Source organism: Stenella coeruleoalba (genome assembly GCF_951394435.1).
Source record: "Stenella coeruleoalba genome assembly, chromosome: 4".
NCBI lineage: Eukaryota > Metazoa > Chordata > Mammalia > Artiodactyla > Delphinidae > Stenella > Stenella coeruleoalba.
The window spans coordinates 19623362-19644332 of record NC_137149.1 but is presented as its reverse complement, the minus strand read 5'-3'; the positions used below and the strand labels follow the sequence as shown (position 1 = coordinate 19644332).

The 20971-nt window shown below is 38.8% G+C and overlaps 2 protein-coding genes across 2 annotated transcripts; one reads left to right on the top strand and one right to left on the bottom strand.

Annotated features, from left to right (window-relative positions):
- The first annotated feature begins 704 nt into the window (after positions 1-704).
- Positions 705-12495, top strand: EXOSC9 (exosome component 9). Its single transcript, XM_079919199.1, has 12 exons — positions 705-849; positions 1184-1278; positions 2029-2148; positions 2265-2367; positions 3291-3428; positions 5315-5397; positions 6636-6768; positions 8397-8485; positions 9081-9227; positions 10191-10372; positions 11976-12054; positions 12268-12495. Exons 1-12 carry the CDS (start codon positions 784-786, stop codon positions 12350-12352), a joined length of 1320 nt encoding a protein of 439 aa, XP_079775325.1. The 5' UTR covers positions 705-783; the 3' UTR covers positions 12353-12495.
- Positions 12496-12668: 173 nt separating this feature from the next.
- CCNA2 (cyclin A2) lies at positions 12669-19313 on the bottom strand. Its single transcript, XM_079919200.1, has 8 exons — positions 18294-19313; positions 17261-17504; positions 15828-15940; positions 15402-15625; positions 14562-14769; positions 14027-14140; positions 13467-13600; positions 12669-13109 (listed from the first exon to the last, which is right to left on the bottom strand). The coding sequence occupies exons 1-8, from the start codon at positions 18504-18506 to the stop codon at positions 13061-13063; spliced, it is 1299 nt and encodes a 432-aa protein (XP_079775326.1). The 5' UTR covers positions 18507-19313; the 3' UTR covers positions 12669-13060.
- Between the last annotated feature and the right edge of the window lie 1658 nt (positions 19314-20971).

Here is a 20971-nt window from a genome sequence, read left to right as displayed (position 1 = left end):
CCTACGGTAAGTGGAGGAAGATCTGTACTACTTGATTCTGCCTCTCCCAAAGAGCCGAGTGACTGGCAGTACGAACACACTAAAGTTCCTCTACGCCTATAAAAAATAAGCTTATCGCCTTAAAATAACTGGAGAGACTGTAAGAAATAAACAACAAATTTTGTTTCAGCCAGCGGCAGGTATAACGCCATTACAAATTGCTAATACTATCAATTCTTGTCAATTTTTCAGGTCCTCCGAGGTTTTACCGTCAGCCCGTAAAAATACCCCAGCTCACCATCTCAACTTTCTTCTCTCCCCTCCGCTCCACTAACGCCGGCTCATTCCAGTGTTTCTCCAATGAATCTGCTGAAACTCTGCCTCTACAGCTTTTTAGTGGCCAAATCTCAACTTCCTCATCTGTAAAATAGCAATAATACCTGTCTAGCCTACTCCGCTAGAACTGAGGCTAGAGTGAAGTGTGAGAGGGCTCAACTGATACTAATTTCTATCACTGGTGGTTATTTCGGGGTCCTTTTCTCCGCTACACTTTATAATAAAAGAAACATCTTTCCGTTCAGAATTTCGCCTCCTTTCGCTTCTCCAGCCAGCTCCGGCTGGTCCAACTTTGCTTTGAGCCTGCGCACTAGCGGCGGTCTCTCAGCCTTTGCTTTCCCAGTTTCACCTGACGAGCTTTGATGACGTCAGTCTCCTGCGCCGAGGTACGAGCGGGCGCGCGTGAAGAGGTGCAGGGTGTCTTCTCCCGACGCATTCCAGTACCTGTGCGTCCCCTGACCTGACAGTATGAAGGAGACGCCACTCTCAAACTGCGAGCGCCGTTTTCTACTCCGCGCCATCGAAGAGAAAAAGGTAAACCGGGAATTTGGCGCTGCGTGAGCGCTCGGGTAGCGCGGCGGCCCGCATCCTTCCGGCCTGGGCGCACAGACCTAGCTCTCGCAGGCCCCGGGAGCCCCTAGGGGAGCGGCCAGTGGGTTCCCCCAAGGCCCCAATATTTATTTGGCTCCGGTGGGGTCTTTTCAAGGCTCAGGTCACCCCAGCGACTGTCAGTGCTCGGGCACCTAGTTTCCACTCTCCTACGTGGAGTGGGTAGGATCACACTTACCTCCAAGTGCTTAGCCCCAGGACTGCCTAGCACAGAGTAATAAATATTTGTATTAGGAATAAAGGAATGTTGTGCTTACAGCGGCTGGATGGCAGACAAACCTATGATTATAGGAACATCAAGATCTCATTTGGAACAGATTATGGGTGCTGCATTGTGGAACTTGGAAAAACAAGGTAACAAAGTATTCAAATTAGGTATAAGCTCAATAGGGAGAAATTTAAAAGAACTTGATTGACCCAGTTTACAAAGCAGATAAGTCTGGACAGTACTTTGTTTAGCTGCCCAAAATAAGTATGTTTTCTTTAATGCAAGACTTTGGTTTTATAGTCACACTTTACATTTTTAATCATGAATATATTTTCTGTCACATAAGTATCACATAGTTCTTTCTGATCTCTGTGAATCATATATACAGCCAGCAGTGGTTGCACTGAATTTGTTCCTTGCATTTGTTGTCATTACTTAGGGCCTACTTTCCTCCTTTTCCTGAGTGACATGAGAATTAGATTTTTAATATTCACTTGGAAGTTGTGAGGATACTGGTCAGATAATGTTGGTGAACCATGCCATAAGAAAACTCTTAGGACGTCTCAAGTTTGCATGCCATCTTGTATCACTAAATATTTGTTTTAGAAAAGAGAAGAAATGGTCATTGACTCTTAAAAATCTGTGGAATACTAAATATTGTAATGAGATTTTTTTCCCCTGTCATCTCTTTGGTTATGCCAATATGTGTTTGTATGTGTCTGTATGTATTCTACTACTATACTTTGTAGGTAAGTTCAACCTTTAATGATATATCATACTGAACATGTTATTACTCAACGTAGTGTAAGACTGAAACTCAATCTTTAGATTTCCTTTTTTTTTTTAATTGGAAAGGAAATACATTTAATTAACAGATTTGTACTTTATCTTTGCAGAGTTCTTGGACAGGTTTCCTGTGAACTTGTTTCTCCAAAACTCAATAGGGCAACAGAAGGTATTCTTTTTTTTAACCTTGAGCTCTCTCAGATGGCTGCCCCAGCTTTTGAACCTGGCAGGTATTTAAATCTTTTTCTTAAGCTGCTTTAGCCAGAGGAGAGCCTAACAGGGGTGAGCTATTGTTTTACTGCCTGGTGTTATATCTCATGACATTAGCCCATTCCTGTTTTCATAGGCAGTCAGATCTCTTGGTGAAGTTGAATCGCCTCTTGGAAAGATGTCTAAGAAATTCGAAGTGTATAGACACTGAATCTCTCTGTGTTGTTGCTGGTGAAAAGGTGGGGAATATGCCCAAAATTCTTAATCTTCGGATGAGTATTGTTGATTCATGGATCCCTGTATCTATACTTTCATTCTCAGAGCTTCAGTTAATTCAGTTTTATTCTAGTTCACTTCACTTCACATATTCCTGAGTGCTACCCATAGAACTTTGTGTCATTTCTCTTTGGAGGGACAAAAAATTGGTGAAAATAGCAACTTGGATTTGTATACAAATTTCTTATTCAAAGAACTTGTGGTTTTTCACATATTTTCATTTATTTTCTTATGTTATTTAAGTGAGTTGATAGAAGCAGGTAATGTTTTCCTTTTTTATGGATGAAGAGCTAAAGAACTGATTAAATCCTTCATTTGGATAGGTTTATTGACTTACACAGGGCTGCATAGTGAGTCATTCGTAGTCCGACATTGGAAATATTACTCTCAATATATTGTGCTATTTGATGATATTAGAACTTTATTCTTGATTAGGGTATTTTAACTATCTTTTTGACTCCAAAGAAGTCACTTGGCCTTTCCACATTCTATACTTGAATATAATACTATTTGCATTACTTGTAAGGTTATCATAAATATTGTCAAGTAAAACCTAAGAGTTTGAGGTTTTTAAGTTAGGAGACACAATAAAAATATCATTAGGCTTGGAGTTAGGGGAATGTTAGTACTAAATGTAGTGTGGTTCTGTTTATTTACAGTATATATTTCACTGTTGTCAAATGACTCATAGAAAGGTAAGCTATTGGTATTTCAGGTGTTGATCTGGCTTGACATTTTTCTAAATGTATTTTTATTGATACAATAGAAGGAGTAACTGCATGTTTTAGCAGCAAGAGAAAATTTTGCACACAGTGTTACCTTTCCTTATAAATAACCTCTGGTTGTGACTATTTAGGATTTATTTTTGTTTTGAATTCACATTCAGGTTTGGCAAATACGCGTGGACCTACATTTGTTAAATCATGATGGAAACATTATTGATGCTGCCAGCATTGCTGCAATTGTAGCCTTATGTCACTTCCGAAGGCCTGATGTCTCTGTCCAAGGAGATGAAGTAACACTGGTAAGCTTCCATGATGTGAGCCAGGCTCCTTCTTATGAATGAATGAATATCTTTGCTGTGCAGACAGCTTGTTTCTAATGAAGTCTTGTAAATGGCAATTAAGTATGTTGTAAAATTTGTTCACAAGGCAAAAAATATGGTCACAGTTACCTTTGAAATCTCTTAAATCTCCTGTATTAAAGTTTTGTCAGTGAATGCATACCCTATCCTGGTTTTCTTAGAATAGAAATAGATGACTTCTTTGGATTGAGCATTAGATAAAGTGGTTAGTTTATGCTTAGGGGGCATGTGTGAAAAATCATAATTCTCAGTATTTTCACAGTGAGATGCTTGTTCTCACTGTGTGGCAAAAACCCATCAGAAACACCTGGAAAGACTGTTAAAACATCTTGCTAGTCTCCATCCTCAGAGTAGAATGGGGATAGGATGTATGAGTTTGTACTTCTGACAGAGTTCCCAGGTGATATGATAGTGCTGGTATAAGGACCACATTTTGAAAACTATGGACCTATACTATTTACATTGTCCTTTCTTTTGTGCAGAGTATGTCAATTTCAATTTATATAAATTACATGCTAGAATAATGAAAGTGCACTGTTGTGATAATTTGATTCCTGAAGTTATAAAAGGAAACATCAGATGCCCAAATTCTCTAAGATGTCATTCATGATGCTGTTTTTAGGAATTAGACTGGAGCAAACTCTTGAAAGACTTAGAGATGTAGACAAAGTTTTATTAATAATAGAGACATGTTCCTTTAGAGAGGGGAGGTGGTATATGGAAGTAAAAAAGAAAATATAGAGTGATGAGTAGACAAAAAAGACATTGATTTTAAAATACTGTAGAGATATTGCTGGTGGTAAAGTGTTACAGCCATGTTGGAAGAGTTTGGCAGTTTCTTAAAAAGTTAAGTGTAAACTTATACAGCCTAACAATTCTATATCTAAGAATGTACTCAAGGAGAATGAAAGTATACATTCACTCAAAGACTTTCATGTGAATGTTCCTAGCAGCATTATTCATTACAGCCAAAAACTGAAAATTAGCCAAATGTTCATCAACTAGTGAACGGAAAAGCAAAGTGTGGCGTATCCACGCAGTGGAATACTATTCAGCAGTAAAAAGGACCAAACTACCGGTGTGATGTATACTTCAAGGTGGATGAAACATGCTGAGTTGAAAGGAGGCAGATGCAAAAGACTGAAAATTGTTTGATTCCACTTACATGGAATGTCCAGAAAAGGCAGATTTATAGAGATAAAGTATTGATAGATCAGTGGTTGCTTTGGGCTGGGAGTGGGAGTGATAATCAACTGCAAACACGCTTAAGGGAATTTGGGGGAGTAATGAGAATTGTTTTGTTTTGTTTTGTTTTGTTGCGGTACGCGGGCCTCTCACTGTTGTGGCCTCTCCCATTGCGGAGCACAGGCTCCGGACTTGCAGGCTCAGCGGCCATGGCTCACGGGCCCAGCCGCTCCGCGGCATGTGGGATCTTCCCGGACCGGGGCACGAACCCGTGTCCCCTGCATCGGCAGGAGGACTCTCAACCACTGTGCCACCAGGGAAGCCCAATGAGAATGTTTTAAAAACTGAATTGTGGTGATAGTTACTTCACTATATATTTACTAAAAAGTGAATTATTTACTAACAGTTAGTGAATTTTATGTTATGTAAATTATACCTCAATAAAGCTTTTTGACAAATACATAAAGTTTTAAGGAAGATGAATGGCAAAGTCAAACAGGTAGTTGCAAAAGAAGTTATTTAGGTACTCACTGAAGAGTAAAGGGATTTCAGTTTTTATTTTAATATCTGATATACAAGATGTTTTTTTGTATGTTTGTAAGTTAGTGACTGTAATTATTGAAACTTTTATTTTCAAACAGTATACACTTGAAGAACGTGATCCTGTACCATTGAGTATCCACCACATGCCCATTTGTGTCAGTTTTGCCTTCTTCCAGCAAGGGTAAGTCTCATCCTTGTCATGGGCTGAAATTATAAATCCGTAGGCAAATGAACAAACCCCTTGTTTAATATTAGAGCGCCTTATAGTTCTTTTATTTCTTTCTTAAGAGCATTACTTGACAAATGCTCAGAACTAAGAGCTTTCTCAGTAGAAGTGACAAATTCTCCTTTAATGAAGAGACTTCACGTTTTTCTTTTCATGATACTTACACGTTTATGAGTTTACCACAGCATGGTAGTGTATCTTTCCTAGAGGTGTACAGATGTTAGGCTCTAATTTTGGAAAGTAGGCTGAGAATGACTGGATTAATGGAAGAGGACTTTGGAATATATTTGAGGAGCATATTATATGGAATAGTTGTAGGATAGGAGCAGGTTACAAGGCGGAATGGTTCACAAATGAGAAAAAAAAATCTTGTTTTCCTTCAGCTCTCCAGCAGTTTCTTCACAACTCACTGCTAATTCCTCCTACAACAGAAAACCTGGAATCTTAGGTCCATGTAAGGTGCCTTTAAATGAAAGCTTGAGCCTTAAATCTCTTTAGAAACAAAGAGAGGTATAAATATTTAGCAATTTTACGACTAAGAACTAGAGAAAAGCTTTCATCTTCCAGTCACTGTAGTATAGAATTTTATTAGAGGGAAATAGACCAGCACTGTCCTGTAGAATTATGACATGAGCCATATATGTACTTTTAGTAGCCACATTAAAAGGGTAAAAAGAAACAGGTAAAATTAATTTTGATATTTTATTTTACTTGATATATCTAAAATATTTTAATATATAATCAATATCTTAAAAATTGTTCCTGAGATATTTTGCATTCTTTTATTTCTACTAAGTCTTTGAAATCCAGTATTTTATACTAATAGTACATCTTAGTTTGAACTAGCCACATTTCAAGGGCTCAGTAACCGCATGTGATTGGAGGCTAACATTGGACAGTGTGGAAATAGGCAGTATTTTTTTGTAATGAGCCATTAGCATAACCTGGAAGAATTTCAAGCAGAACTTGGAAGAATTTCAAAGTACAGGATATTAGGGAAACTTTAAAATTAACCAAATTAACGTTATAATAATTCTGTTGTCTCTTTTCAGATTAAAGTGACTCAAATTCATAGGCTCAGACCTACACTGTGTTGACCTTACTATAATACTATTTTTAAAAATATCCATTAGCTTAAAATTGACAAGCACTCAGCATTAGATTTGTTCATGTCCATTTAACGTTCATTTCAGAACATATTTATTGGTGGATCCCAATGAACGAGAGGAACGTGTAATGGATGGCTTGCTGGTGATTGCCATGAATAAGCATCGAGAGATTTGCACCATCCAATCCAGTGGTGGGATAATGCTGCTGAAAGATCAAGTCAGTGCTTTGATTTGATTAATGTTCCATTAAAAATAGGTCTCTTCTTTTTAGAAGCTTTTTCTTGTTTTTAAACTAAAATCCAACAGATATTTTCAATGATTGATTCTCGGATCTGTTAGAATCTGGTTTCAGTATTGTCGGTTGACTTGTGGCTACAAGGTACCCTCCTTCCTCCCTTGCTTCTCCCATGGATGGCCCTCCAGAGTCTACACCTCTAGATAGAGGAATACTCTTCTCCTTTCAGTGAGGAAAGAGATTTATATCCTTTCCCCTTCCCCTTCCTTCCCCTTCCCCTTCCCCGTGTTGGGTCTTCATTGCTGCGAGTGGGCTTTTCTCTAGTAGCAGTGAGTGGGGGCTGCTCTTCGTTGCGGTGGCTTCTCTTGTTGCGGAGCACAGGCTCTAGGTGCGTGGGCTTCAGTAGTTGTGGCACATGGGCTCTAGAGCGCAGGCTCAGTAGTTGTGGCGCATGGGCTCAGTTGCTCCGCGGTATGTGGGATCTCCCAGGAACTGGGATCCAACCTGTGTCCCCTGCACTGGCAGGCGGATTCTTAACCCCTGTGCCACCAAGGAAGTCCCTATATCCCTATTTTTCTTTAAAGTGTCAGAAAGTAGAAATTATGTAAAAAGATAGTTTTACTTTTGGAATTTGGGTACAGTGAGCAGAAGTTTCAAATCCAGCTACATATAAGATTCACATGGGGACTTTTAGAAAATAGATTGCCATGTAGCACATAGTGCAGCTCGTTAGGAGCACAAAGACTACTTAATTGGAATTCCAGCTCTTCCTTACACTAACTGACCTTTGGCAGATGGTTTCATATTTTTGTGCTTCAATCTCTTTATCTGTAAAATAGTAAATAATCTTAATGTCAACACCTTCTGTTAGGAGAATATAGGGATAGATATGGATATATTGTACTGTATAGCATAAATTAAGTGTGCAGTAAATGTTATTTTCTGTTATCATCATTGTCATTATTACCAGCATCATGACCACTGCCAGATCCCTATATCCAGCGATTCTGATTCATTAGGTCCCTGAGGCCTGGGAATCTTCGCTTTATAAAAGCTTTCCGGCGGACACCGTGCAGCCCTGTCTTGAACAGAGCTATGGATCACTCACAGAAAGGAAGTTAGTGTATCTGTGGCCTCTTGAGTGGTATCTTTTACATTGTCATAGAAAAGTTTTTGGGTCAGTTCCTTTAACATTTAAAAATAGCTCTCACGGGCTTCCCTGGTGGCACAGTGGTTGAGAGTCCGCCTGCCGATGCAGGGGACACGGGTTTGTGCCCCGGTCCGGGAGGATCCCACATGCCGCGCAGCGGCTGGGCCCGTGAGCCATGGCCGCTGAGCCTGCGCGTCCAGAGCCTGTGCTCTGCAATGGGAGAAGCCACAACAGTGAGAGGCCCGCGTACCGCAAAATAAATAAATAAAAATAAATAAATAAATAAAAATAAAAATAGCTCTCACATCTTGCCTTAATTTGTGTTTACACTGTATTATTTTCATATTTTAAAAAGGCTTAAATTGCAAAGGTAGAAAAACTAATCTCATGTTTTTAGTTTTGTTAGAGAAAGCTACTTGATTTGTTGTCTTTAAATAACAGAGTTCACTTTTATAAATAGGTTTTGAGATGTAGTAAAATAGCTGGTGTGAAGGTAGCAGAAATTACAGAGCTAATACAGAAAGCTTTGGCGAACGACCAGAAAGTTAGGTAAGTTTGATTTTTTTAGAACTGAATGGTCTTGTTATAGATTTTTCTGTTGAGGATTTTTCTCGCACAAGCATAACTCTACAGTTTTTACAGTCTTTCCTTATCTGTTCATCTCAGTTGAATATACTAAATGTTTTTTGAAAGTTGATTGAACTATTTATTGTATTCCAGTTTACACATAATCTGTATTAAAAAGCCACATAATATTTTTCATTTAAAAAGTTAACATTTTCTTAGGAAAAAAAGAATCCAGTAGCTCATGTTAACAGAAAGAATACAAACTGGGGTTGATTCCCATCTCTTCTTACCGTGTGACATTAAGCAACAGCTATATCTCAGCACTTCAGTGTCTTCTGCTTTAAGTACATAACACATGCTTGACACATGGTTTAATAAATGGTTAATTATAGTAACTTTTTATTATCTCACTTGATAGGCATAATAAATTGGTGGGGTTAAGTTAGTCAAATAGTTTCTCATCCAATATTTCTCATGTATCAAAAGGATAAAATAGTTAACTTTTTTTTCCCTTCCTGTCTTCTCTCCCATCTCTCATTCCCCCTTCCCTCCCAACTCCCCAAAAAAACCCACACAGGAAAGAAGGTGGAAAGTTTGGCTTTGCAGAATCTATAGCAAATCAAAGGATCACAGCATTTAGAATGGAAAAGGCCCCTATTGATACCTCCGATGTAGAGGAGAAAGCAGAAGAAATCATCTCTGAAGCTGAACCTCCTTCGGAAGTGTATCTTTCCTGGGTGTTTTTGGTAAAAACAAGAAGATTCATAACACTTTGGGTATTATTAGGGCTCTGTGAAGTGTGTGCATATGGAAATTTGTTTTCTGAAACACTGTACTTTGTTAGAAAAAAACATTTAAGATATGAGACAAGATAGTGATGAGTCATATTAAATTGATGGTGTAACATCTACCTTCCCTTCAGCTATCCTACCAAAACCAGAAAATTCTTTTATTTTAAGAAGCAATTTACAGCATTTCATTTTCCTTTGGAAAATTGTTCCCTAATCTCACTGGCATGGTCAGACACTATACATTATACACATTGTTCTTATTTTTTTAATAAATTTATTTACTTATGTATTTATTTTTGGCTGCATTGGGTCTTCGTTGCTGCACGCGGCCTTTCTCTAGCTGTGGCAAGCAGGGGCTGCTCTCTGTTGTGGTGCTCGGGCTTCTCATTGCGGTGGCTTCTCTTGATGTGGAGCACGGGCTCTAGGCGCTCGGGCTTCAGTAACTGTGGCTCACGGGCTCTAGAGCGCAGGCTCAGCAGTTGTGGCGCACGGGCTTAGTTGCTCTGCAGCATGCGGGATCTTCCTGGACCAGGGCTCAAGCCCATGTCCCCCTGCATTGGCAGGCGGATTCTTAACCACTGCGCCACCAGGGAAGTCCCCACATTGTCCTTGAAGTTCATTCATTCACCAGATTTATTACTGCAACTAAAATGTTCAGAGCAAGTGTGTCTCTCAATATTTCTCACCCATTGTGTCCATAAAATCTTAACCTGAGTTATACACTATTTCTTCTTCACTGTCCAGCCATCCATAGTATAGCTATTAGTAAATTTTTTTCCTAATAATTTGAGGCACACTTCAATCAATCTTAAAGGAAGAAAACTTTCATTCTAATCATTTTCAGCACTGCATCAAATAGCAGTATTTCTGTTATTCAGTTTTCTTAACTTGCTAAGTGTTTCGAAACCTGTGCTGTGGACTCCTGGAACCGCCCAAATTGGAGAGGGAATAGAAAACTCCTGGGGTGATCTTGAAGACTCTGAGAAGGAAGACGAAGATGAAGGTGGCAGTGATGAAGCTATTATTCTTGATAGTATAAAAATGGACACAGGAGAAGTCTCTAATATTGGAAGCCAAGGTATGTGATACTTTATGGCTATATGTAATATATATATATATATACATACATATATATCCCTATTTTAGGAATCTTATTTTTATATTAGCAGTTGGGGCTAAATATTTTGTAATTTAAATTTCAACTAAACTGTTGAGGCTAACTGCAAGAATATGCTTATCTTTGAGGAACAGTGGTATTCTTTGGTATGTGAAGGGAGTGGCATTTTTTATTTTTAAGTTTTTTTTTTTTCTGTTTTTGTATCTTATCCGGGCCAGTTTTAAGGGGATGAGTTTCTTAAAATCTCATTCCTGTGTGCTGTTTTTTCTTTGTATAGTTTCTAGACTCAAACATAAAAAGGCAGTATCAGAACGTATATTAGAGTAGTGCCATCCATAGAACTTTCTGCAGTGTTAGAAATGTTCAGTCTCTACACTGTCCAGCATAGTAGCCACTAGCCACATGTAGCTACTGAGCAGTGAAATGTGGCTTGTGTGAAGAATTCTAAATTTTAATAAACAAGGAGGGATCTAGGAAGTAGGTTGGTGGAGAACTAAAGGATGCAGCTATTAAATCTGGCTGAGAAAATAGTGAAGGTGATACTGCCTGCCTTCAAGGAAGATCATTGCCTGTAAATATTACTGAGGACCTGCTGGGGTTTTTTGTAAAGCAAAAAAAAAAAAAAAAAAAATCCCCATTAATTGGGACCCTTATTCAGCTTCCCCAGTGGTTACTTCTATTTAGTATTATTCTTCCAGACCTCGTTCCATGTATTTACTATATATTTACACCAACATAAGCTGCTTAAACACAGGGACTGTTTATTGATAGATGTTAACTTTTTTTTTTTAACTCCATATGCTTTTATATATTTGTGAAATTTTTCTAATAGGGAGAAAGTAATTGAAAACTCTATTTAAATATAAAGAATTAATGTAGTAAGTTTCATGGGGAAAATGGACAAAAGAACAGAAACAGACGTTTCTGTTCTTTTGCCCATTTTTTGTTTCTGTTCCTATTTGTATTTGCATTCCCAAATACAAACGGCCAGAAACACATTGGCAAGGGTGTATAGGAAAATGGGTTAATATACTATTCTTGGAGTGTAAATTGAAACGTTTCTGGAGGGATCTGGCAAAAATGTCTTTCGGAAGGTATATGCCTTTTGACCCAGTAATTTGTTTCTAGGTATTTTTCCTTTTAGTGTTGTTTATAATAGGGAGAAATTTAAAATCTAGATCTTCAAAATTAACAAATTCAAGGAGTAGCACAAGGAATTCAGTTGGCATATTGACTTGTTTCCTAATTGGTTCTATAAGATGCTCTATGTGTGTGTGTGTATAGTGTGTGTGAGTATGTGTGTGTGTGTGTGTGTGTGTGTATATATATATATATATATACACACACACACACACACACACACTATACACACACACACATGTATGTAGAATTATCCCCCTCATTTTAATTCTTTTAAAGAAGCACACATAAGGTTTTTCAGAGCTCCAAGGAATAACCTCAGGGAAGGGAAGAACCAAATAGTAGATCTGTAAGCCTCCACCCAAAATGCTGCTTGGGTTCTCTATCTGAAACTTATATTCCTTTCTTAACATTTTCTTAAAAGATGCCCCTATAGTGCTCTCAGACAGTGAAGAAGAAGAAATGATCATTTTAGAACCAGATAAGAATCCGAAGAAAATAAGGTAACAAATTTCTGGTTTATTTCAAATGTATACATATACTCAAGACTTTTTAGAAGCTTGCTCTCTGGGTTTCTTCAACCTGAGATTTATAGAATTAGGTCTGTAAAACTACTTGGATGCCTTTCAAGGTTACAGTATTCTTCTGTCATAGGTGGCAAAAGTAAGCTCCTAGTACTAATACTGTTAAAACTTGTTAATTTACTTTGTTCACAGAACACAGACCATCAGTGCAACACAAGTAAAAGCACCAAGTAAAAAGCCAGTGAAAAAGAGAAAAAAGAAGAGAGCTGCTAATTAAAGTTCACATAGTTGTATATTTGTGTATATAACTATTAAAAAGGTATTTATTCAGTGCTAACAACCTTGGGTATTATTCACAAACCCATTACAGAATCTAGTTCTTTATACAGTTTTTACATTATGCTTTAAAATAAACGTCTGGAGGACTCTTTAAAACAGGTTTTAAATAACTGTCACTTTGGTAGGTCAAGTGTAGTAAAAGTCGATGAATGAAAAGCATTTTCATAGTGTGTACAAAGACCTGAAAGAGTCTTCTTAGATTATGCCCAAGTCAGACAGTTGGCCCAGTTCCTTAGGGAGGTGAATGTCATCACCTGTGTGTTGGAAGGAGAAGCCTTCCCTGTCCCCATGCTTTAATAAACCAAATTAATTTTTCTAAGTGAAATCCTGAAGTCAAATTTTTGCCTCAAATTAAATTTGACTTACAAACCAAATTTTCCAAATCAATTTATTTCTTATTATCCTGACAGCTGGCATCATTAATACTTTAACAAAAACCACTTAAAATTAGCCAAATATCTAAGATAGTTACATGTACAAAAGATATACAAATTAAAACCTTTAAAAAGTAATAGATACCATAATTTGTACTTGACCATAACTTCCGTATTCAGAAATGATTGTAAAATTAAAACCTAAGATAAAATCTGTACACCATATACTTTGAGTGATTTACATCCTAGAAAACAAAGGCAGTCTTTCACCGTTACACATTTAGTGTCTCGGGTGGGTTGAGGAGAGAAACACCATGATACCTGTAAGCAGGGAAAAAAAAATCCATTTTTAGTAAACATTCATTGGGTGAAACAGATTATGGAATGAAACATATACTAGGAACTCACAAATGCTATTTCTGTCTACTTGAATTAATGGTTATAAAACCATAGTCTGGTCCCCAACACTTGCATGCATGCCCACCGTTCCTCTCCCCTCTTCTCCCTCAAATACAAGACAGAAGCTCAAAACACATGGCTGCTAAGAGAACAGTTGCTTAAGGAGGCTGTGCCTGATTTGTGAATCCCTTAAATAAAGTTAAAATGTCAAGGATCTCTGAACCGTACGATAGCCTGGAAAAGCAAGCTTCTTTGGTATCTACTGCTGTTAATTCTTACTTTGAGTTTTTGTACTTTTCTCTTATTGACTGTTGTGCATGCCGCGGAGCTCTGAGGTAGGTCTGGTGAAGGTCCATGAGACAAGGCTTTAGAGTTTCCAGCGTATATCCAGTCTTTTGTACTAATGATTCAGGCTGCAGGAGGGAGGACGGAACCACTGAGTTTTGTTTTTAGTAACAGACACTGAATACAAGTTAGTAGTTGGCATTAGTTGGCTTGAGTTTTGTCCTAACACCTCCAACTAACATCTTCCAGTTTTCTCAAGCTCTTCTTGCTAACGTCGATCAATTTTTACTATTTTCCTTGCCAACAGCAAGTCTTATGGCCTGAATTCTTTAAGCACACCTTTCAAATCTAAGCATTAATAGTAACGAAGCTTTCTACCTAACAGATGCTATTAAACAGGTAAGACAAAATGCTTTCAACAGTGTATGTGGTTGAATAGCTCTTCCAGTTCACTACATCTAGACAACTGTCAGTTGTATAGGACAGTTATTTAACCTATCTGGCACAAGCATTTACAGCACAAGGTGGATGTGTGAGGACGTCGTCATACATACCCAGCTTTGTCCCGTGACAGTGTAGAGTGCTAAATGAAAGGCTGCTGCGGCGGTAACTGATGGCAAATACTTTAGATATGGGTCAGCATCTATCAAACTTAATTCTCCCAAAAACTGGAATGAAAAAGTAAATATACTTTATGATCATAAGAGCTCTGGAATTCAAAACTCAAATCCTTACCTTCTGACTGAATATTTTGCTATCTTTAAGACTGGCTCTGTAGCAACCATTGCCACATCTTTAAATATATTCACTATCATATTTTGCTTCATTCTCATCCTGTATTTTTCCTCCTTTAATAGCTTTAAAAACAACTCTTCTGGCTACCATTTACCAAGACTTCCTCCTCATACCACTATTCCTAGTGCTTTCTCCATTTATGTTTTCTTTTGCCAATGGTAGGCTTTCTTTCATGCTGCAGCACTAACCTGTCCCCAGAATACTAAATCCCTTGTCCAAGGCTGTATAATGAAACTAGAGCTTGCCCCTAATTGTGACCTTAGAATCTTCATTCAGCAAATGAAAAGAACTTACCATTGCTAAACTTTCAACTTTGCAGTTTGCAGACTGCTGGTGCAGAAAGTACTGGGTAAGAAACTGATTTATTGTTGGTGCAGCTAAGTCAAAAGCAAGGACTTTCAAAACTAGGTGCTCCATTCTCAGAACTTGTTTCTTGGTATAAGTGTCATCTGTAATGTATACAAACTCTGCTACTTCTGGGGGGTATATTTCTTCAAACTTTCTACAATGAAAGAAGTTTTAAGTAATCAGTCCTTTTATAAGAAAAGCTTGTTTGTCCCAACTTGAAATCCCTTAAACAGAATGAATGGAACGAATCCAAAACCAGTTGCCTGTTTGCACTGATACTTGACCATTTCTAGCCAAGACTAGGTAAATGCTAATTAAAAGCCCCAAATATTTCTCCCACTTCAGTCAAAGGAAGTAAGTGAGAGGCCGACTTCCCAAGATGGGAACAATGCCAGAGTTCACCAAGTAACTGAAAATGTAGGAAATTTCCTTAGAAAAATAAATAATTTACATTTTAGTTTTCATGTCTTAATGGAGAAAAGATAAGATTTTGCTTATATACCAGAAAGTATTTTAAAGTAGAAGGAACCACTCTGTAACCTAGTCCTGGTGTATTAAAATGTCGCCAATCTGTAGGTTCATTCAAGGTGCCCTGAAATCCAGATCTAGGAAAATTAATGTCCTAAATTTAAAAAGTTTCATCCACTCCACCATCCCTAAAGTAGTCGCTGACTCCCTGCCTTGTATAGTATGTTAAAATGTCATACTTTAAAAGATCACAATTTCTTCCCTACACAGAAAGATACTACTAATCACTTTTAACCCAACAAACCAAGTTGTACTTACGAGGCTAACAGCATAGCAGCAGTGCCCACAAGCTGAAGTTTTCCTCTCAACACAGACATCGATGAAAGAAACCTATCAATGTAGTTCACAGCCAAATGCAGGGTCTCATTCTGTAGTTTATATTCTTCTCCTACTTCAACTAACCAGTCCACGAGGATAGCCCTCATACTGTTAGTAATGTCTGGCTGTTTCTTCATGTAACCCACTTTAGGCTTACATTTAACCTGTTGAGAAGGTTACTTAGTATAGTGTTAAAACTGCAGTTAGATCATTCTACCATTAACAGATGCTGCCTATATGCTAGAAACTTAAGTATAGCATTAGAGTAATTCACTGGCAGTTAAAAAACTTAAAAACATTATCCTCTTAATTTCCTTTCACTACAGTGAACAAATAGTGTAAAAAGTAGATTCAGAGAGCCTTTACCTCCATTTCCCTAAGGTATGTGTGAATGTCCTCATGGTAGTCTGGTACTTCATTAACACTCACTGGCTTTTCATCTTCCAGTACAATTGACATATCCATAGTATGTGGTGACTCTGGGAGAATTCAAAAGTACAGTGAAGTTCACTTTTCATTTTCGACTTAATTTAAGAGCTAAAAGTGATTGCCCTTGTAAGGAGTCCCAAACTACCAATGTGTTTATTTCATCCAACTAAAAAGAGCTTGTTATGACAAAGTACATAGAAGATTTAACTCTGATTTTAGTACCTATGTCCACTTAGTTTTGGAATGATTTTAATTAACAAGAAAAAGTACTGACAAACCATTAACAGGAAAATGAGTTAGAGGAGCAGGTATTGAAGTATCTTCATCTCCCATGACAGGAGTACACTGGTTTTGCTAGGACAAAGTTAAAATCCAAGTTTGGAGATATCTAGGATTTGTCAAAAGAGAGTTTGCAGACCCCTAAGTCTAACATTCAAAGCACAATCCAGGCAGTAACTAGGAGTAGGGCTAACAAGTGTGCTAAAGAGAAACTCAGATTTCTTATGGGCAGTTCAAACACATTAACACTAATATCAATGGATGATTCTTTTTTGGTAAATTTAAATTATCTTTGAAGGCAAAAAATATCCATTATTCTTTTTACTTCAAGGTTTGAGTTTAAAATTTGTTGCAGATTTTAAATAAAAATACACCAATTATTTTATTTCCATAGGACTTCGCTGCTATACCTCTCATCTACAGAACTAAAGCTGAGATTGAATTTAGTGAGCTGTCCAGTGACTCGATAGCCTGATGGTAAAGAAGCAGCACAAACTGTAGTCAGAGTTGTCTATAGCAGCTACTCTGACTCACAGGAGGACAATGTCCCTCTCTGGTATCAATCACTCAGACTGATTTTACAGAAACAAAGTTTTAAAGGTGGAAGAGATGTTGGCTATCTCAGTATTTAAAGCTGCATTCTCAAATAGCACTCTATTTGAGAATGGTATGTACAAAGTGAGTCTTAACACAACTGAAATATATTCTCCCAATCAAGCAAACATTTCCAGGGTCAGATTAAAATAAGTCTGAGATGTAATGAAATTGATGTGATTAGCAGTGTACCAGAAGGAGCACAGGATTAGGATCCTTTTGTAGGTCACTGGGTCTTGGCTTAGCTGTGAGGCCTGAGATAAGTCACACCCTTTCTAAACTTGTTACATTAAACCTAACTCATAATGTAGTTAAGGATCAGGTAAGATAATGTTTTGAAAAGCAACATTTCATTAATCCAGTCTATTCAATAATTATGATTACATTGATTTGATGTAATCAAATGATGTAATGATGTAATCAAATGATGATGTAATCAAATGATATGATTACATTGATTTGATACAAATTTGATACAAATTTTCTTTAAAACTTACCAAAACTACCATCCATTGGGTAATCAAGAGGTGCCAGTGGTTTTCTCGGTCCTGGTAAAGTAACAGCTGAATTAAAAGCCAAAACATCTTCACTTTCTGGTTTTTTAGATTCAACTGGCCTCTTTTGAGTCTCTTCTTCTGCTTCATCCACATGAATGGTAAATGCAGGCTGTTGACTGTTTGCTTTCCAGGTAGGAACGGTGACATGCTCATCATTTATAGGAAGATCCTTAAGAGGTGCAACCTAAAAAATAAATAACTGGCTTTGAGCCTATTAAGTGGCATTTTGTTCTGCTTTCATCCCCTTATACTGCATTTACTCCCAATTACTCTATCAGGAAAATTAAACTTTAGGGGGGAAAATCCAGACAAGGAAATTTGAGTAGTCAGTCGGAGAAAGAAGGGATGTTCCAATTTGTCACAGGCATTCCTGCAAGGGTTTTAGAGTCAGATTAAGTGGAATTGGGCAAAACTAATCAAGGCCACGAGACGGGTGGAGTGGCAGGGCGAAAAATGCCAAATTTAGGAGAGATGGCAAAAAAGTGGTTTACCTCTTTCGCCCCAGGGTGGAGCAACAGAGCAAATTCGGTAAGATGGCGGAATTGACCAAAAGCAAAGTATTTTTTATACCGTTTCCTAAAGCAGAGGTAATCTCTTAACCATATGGGGAGGATGAAGGAAGTCCGAGCAGTGCCTGGGGCTTAAAAGCAGAGAGAAAGGCGTGGAGGCGGGCAAAGGCCATACTCATGTTGTACGGCTTGGTTTGACTTCGTTATCTATAGAAAAATACTCCCAATGGAGGAGAGCGGACAGGCAGCACAAACGCAGAGTGCTGGCAGAGAGAGTAATGGGAGAAACTAATGGGAGTAATGTGGCATCCTACACTCCAGAAAACCAGGGATCAAGGGACTCCAGATCCTGGCTTCCCGCGAAAAGGCCAGGGGATGCTTTCTCGCCACTCTCCTCTGCCGGCTAAACCCCTGCAAAACTCCCGCTCGGCCCACCCTCCTGCAGATACGGCTCACTGCTTTACCCGTCGCGTCTTAGGCCTCTGCTGCGGCGCTGGTCCCCGCGAGTTCCCGGCCTTCAGTACCGCCAGCCCAGCGCGGGTCCGGGACTGCTGGGTGGGCGCCGCCTTCTCGGGGTTGATGTTCTCCTGGTCCTCCTGGAGCGCCGTCTGCTGCAATGTTAACAGCGCCGAGCCTGCCTCGCGGGCCCCAGGCCCGGGCGCGGAGCTGCCCAACATCACTGCTCCCGGGGGCGCGGCGGGATCAGCCTGCGGCGCCAAGCAGCGTGCACTGCGTCCCGCCGATCAGCCTAGGTACACTCCAGCTGTACCCGCCCGCCGCAGCTCGGGCCAGCCTACCCACCCGCTGGCCCGCTCGGGATCGTGTAGGACCGAGGAGGTTGCGAAAGGCGGAGGCAGGCACTGCCGGACGTGGAGGGCCAAAGACGCCCCCGAAATGAAGCGAGCAGCCCGCCGGAGCGGCGGCTGTTCATGCAGTTCAAGTATCCCGCGACTATTGAAATGGACCAATGAAAAGAGCCGAGGCCCGTGACGTCACTCGGGGCGACGCGGTCGCAGGCGAGTGAAGGCGGTGCGAAGGCAACCGAGCAGGGGCGGAGCGGGGCGAAGAGACGTCGAACGGCGGCAGGAGGAAGTACGCGCGCCCGGCGGGGAGGCGGGGCCTAAGTCTACTGTGACTTTAAATAGGGCCGCTAGGCGGTCCCTGTCTCGGGGCAAGGGCTGTCTCTAGGATAAACTGAATTAAACTTTAGCAATTAGTAGCGGGCCGCCCCGGCCTTCTGCCCTAGGACCTCCAGTTAGCTTGACTGACTAGTTTCTCAAGGTATAAAATCTGATCCGGCCACATACTGGCCTGGTGGTCTTGTTCAAGTTATTCAGTGTCTCCAATTCTCAATTTTCCTATCTGTTAATTGGGAATGATATCTACGCGTTATACAGTTGTCGTTAGTATTAAATAACGTGCATAAATCATTTAACACGCTGCTTATGTAACTGATATAATATTGAAAGACTATAATGTCATCTTACCATTTAGGTGTTTCTTCACAGTCTTATGCTTTTTATTTTTCCTAATGAAGACGCAATTAATTTAAAGTGCCACCTTGAACTACTGTTGATATATGTAACAAACAGTAATGTACTACAAGAAATTCAACTAGACAGTCATTAATTTTTATCTCTTTTTTTCCCCAAGGTGTGGCAGCCGACAAAAAGCTCGGAGTAAAATTCTAGTGACCTAGATATAATTATGTGTTCCATTTAGAAATGAAGGTTGTTTAAACATAGTAAAAACAATATGACCTTATAAAAGTAAAACTCTCTTAGCAATATGTGCCTTTAACAAATTTTCACATTTAATATACAACAAGGCTTGCACATAACTAATAAATATAATGGTATATAATTAAGAAGCACTGTTGTTTTCCAACAAATTCATAAGTGTGCCCTTCTTGAAAACACACAGAATAGTTTATTTTCTATTGTAATCCTTATGCTATTTTAAACAACCTTTAAGTACAATATTCACTTGAATATGAATAAAATATGAATTAAGATTAATGACTTCCATAGCCTTAAAGTCATATTTCCCTCCATTTATGATAAAAAAGAAATCAGTGGATATTAGTGCAGGAAAATCTAAGAAGCTGTCACTATTTCGACACTATTCACATGTAGTATACTTGTATAGCCCTACTGGTTACAGCACATCAAGTTAAGATCCCCCCAATCTGTGCAAATTCTGCTGATTTCCCTGGCCAACTCAAGTATTTTACAAACTGAGCATGGGTCACAAAACATTACCAAGCAACAGCAAAATCAATTGTAAATCAATCTCAATTCCTAAAAAAAATTTATGTTATTTCCCCTGGTTGACAACATACATAGTAACCAGAACGCAATCCAGGCACCAGAACTTGGGTTCCACCTTTACAAAATAATAGCATGTCCTCTTAAACACTTAACCTCACTGAGAATCAGTTTTCTTACATGATTTGACAAAATAATCAATATATGTTGTCAAGATCAAATGAGGAGGGACTTCCCTGGTGGCACAGTGGTTAGGAAGCCACCTGCCAATGCAGGGGACACGGGTTTGATCCCTGGTCCAAGAAGATCCCACATGCCGCGGAGCAACTAAGCCCCTGCGCCACAACTACTGAGCCTGCGCTCTAGAGCTGGCGAACCACAGCTACTGAAGCTTGCGTGCCTAGAACTCATGCTCCGCAACAAGAGAAGCCACCACAATGAGAAGCCCTCTCACCGCAGTGAAGAGTAGCCCCGGCTCGCTGCAACTAGAGAAAGCCCGCACGCAGCAGTGAAGACCCACCACAGCAAAAAAATTATTAATTAATTAATTTAAAAAATAATTAGCCAAAAATAAATTAAAAGAAAAAAGATCAAATGAGGTAACATATGTAAATACATTTTGAAAACCGTAAAGCAGTTTATACATATGTGTGTTAGCTTATTAAATATTTGAATATCTTTTTATTTTCCAAATAATAGTTCTCGATTATTAGAAACATTATAATTATTATAAAATAATTATTTTATACAATGATTATTATAAAACATCCACTTGAAAAAAATTCATTAAAATCCTTTATAATCATTCCACTTGTTTTAAAAATAAAAATTCTCTTTATTTTAAAAAAGTTCCATTTGTCCTCCTATCTCTCTCT

Bases quoted from the DNA above. Each gene is read 5' to 3' on its own strand.
- EXOSC9 (XM_079919199.1), top strand. From the start codon at position 784: ATGAAGGAGACGCCACTCTCAAACTGCGAGCGCCGTTTTCTACTCCGC. The intron at 3,429-5,314 runs GTAAGCTTCCAT...ATTTTCAAACAG, and splicing joins AAGGAGATGAAGTAACACTG to TATACACTTGAAGAACGTGA. The intron at 5,398-6,635 runs GTAAGTCTCATC...CGTTCATTTCAG, and splicing joins TTTGCCTTCTTCCAGCAAGG to AACATATTTATTGGTGGATC.
- CCNA2 (XM_079919200.1), bottom strand. From the start codon at position 18,506: ATGTTGGGCAGCTCCGCGCCCGGGCCTGGGGCCCGCGAGGCAGGCTCG. The intron at 14,770-15,401 runs GTAAGTACAACT...CTTTCATTGTAG, and splicing joins GCTGCTATGCTGTTAGCCTC to AAAGTTTGAAGAAATATACC. The intron at 13,601-14,026 runs GTATGTATGACG...TCCCTCCTGCAG, and splicing joins CTGTCACGGGACAAAGCTGG to CCTGAATCATTAGTACAAAA.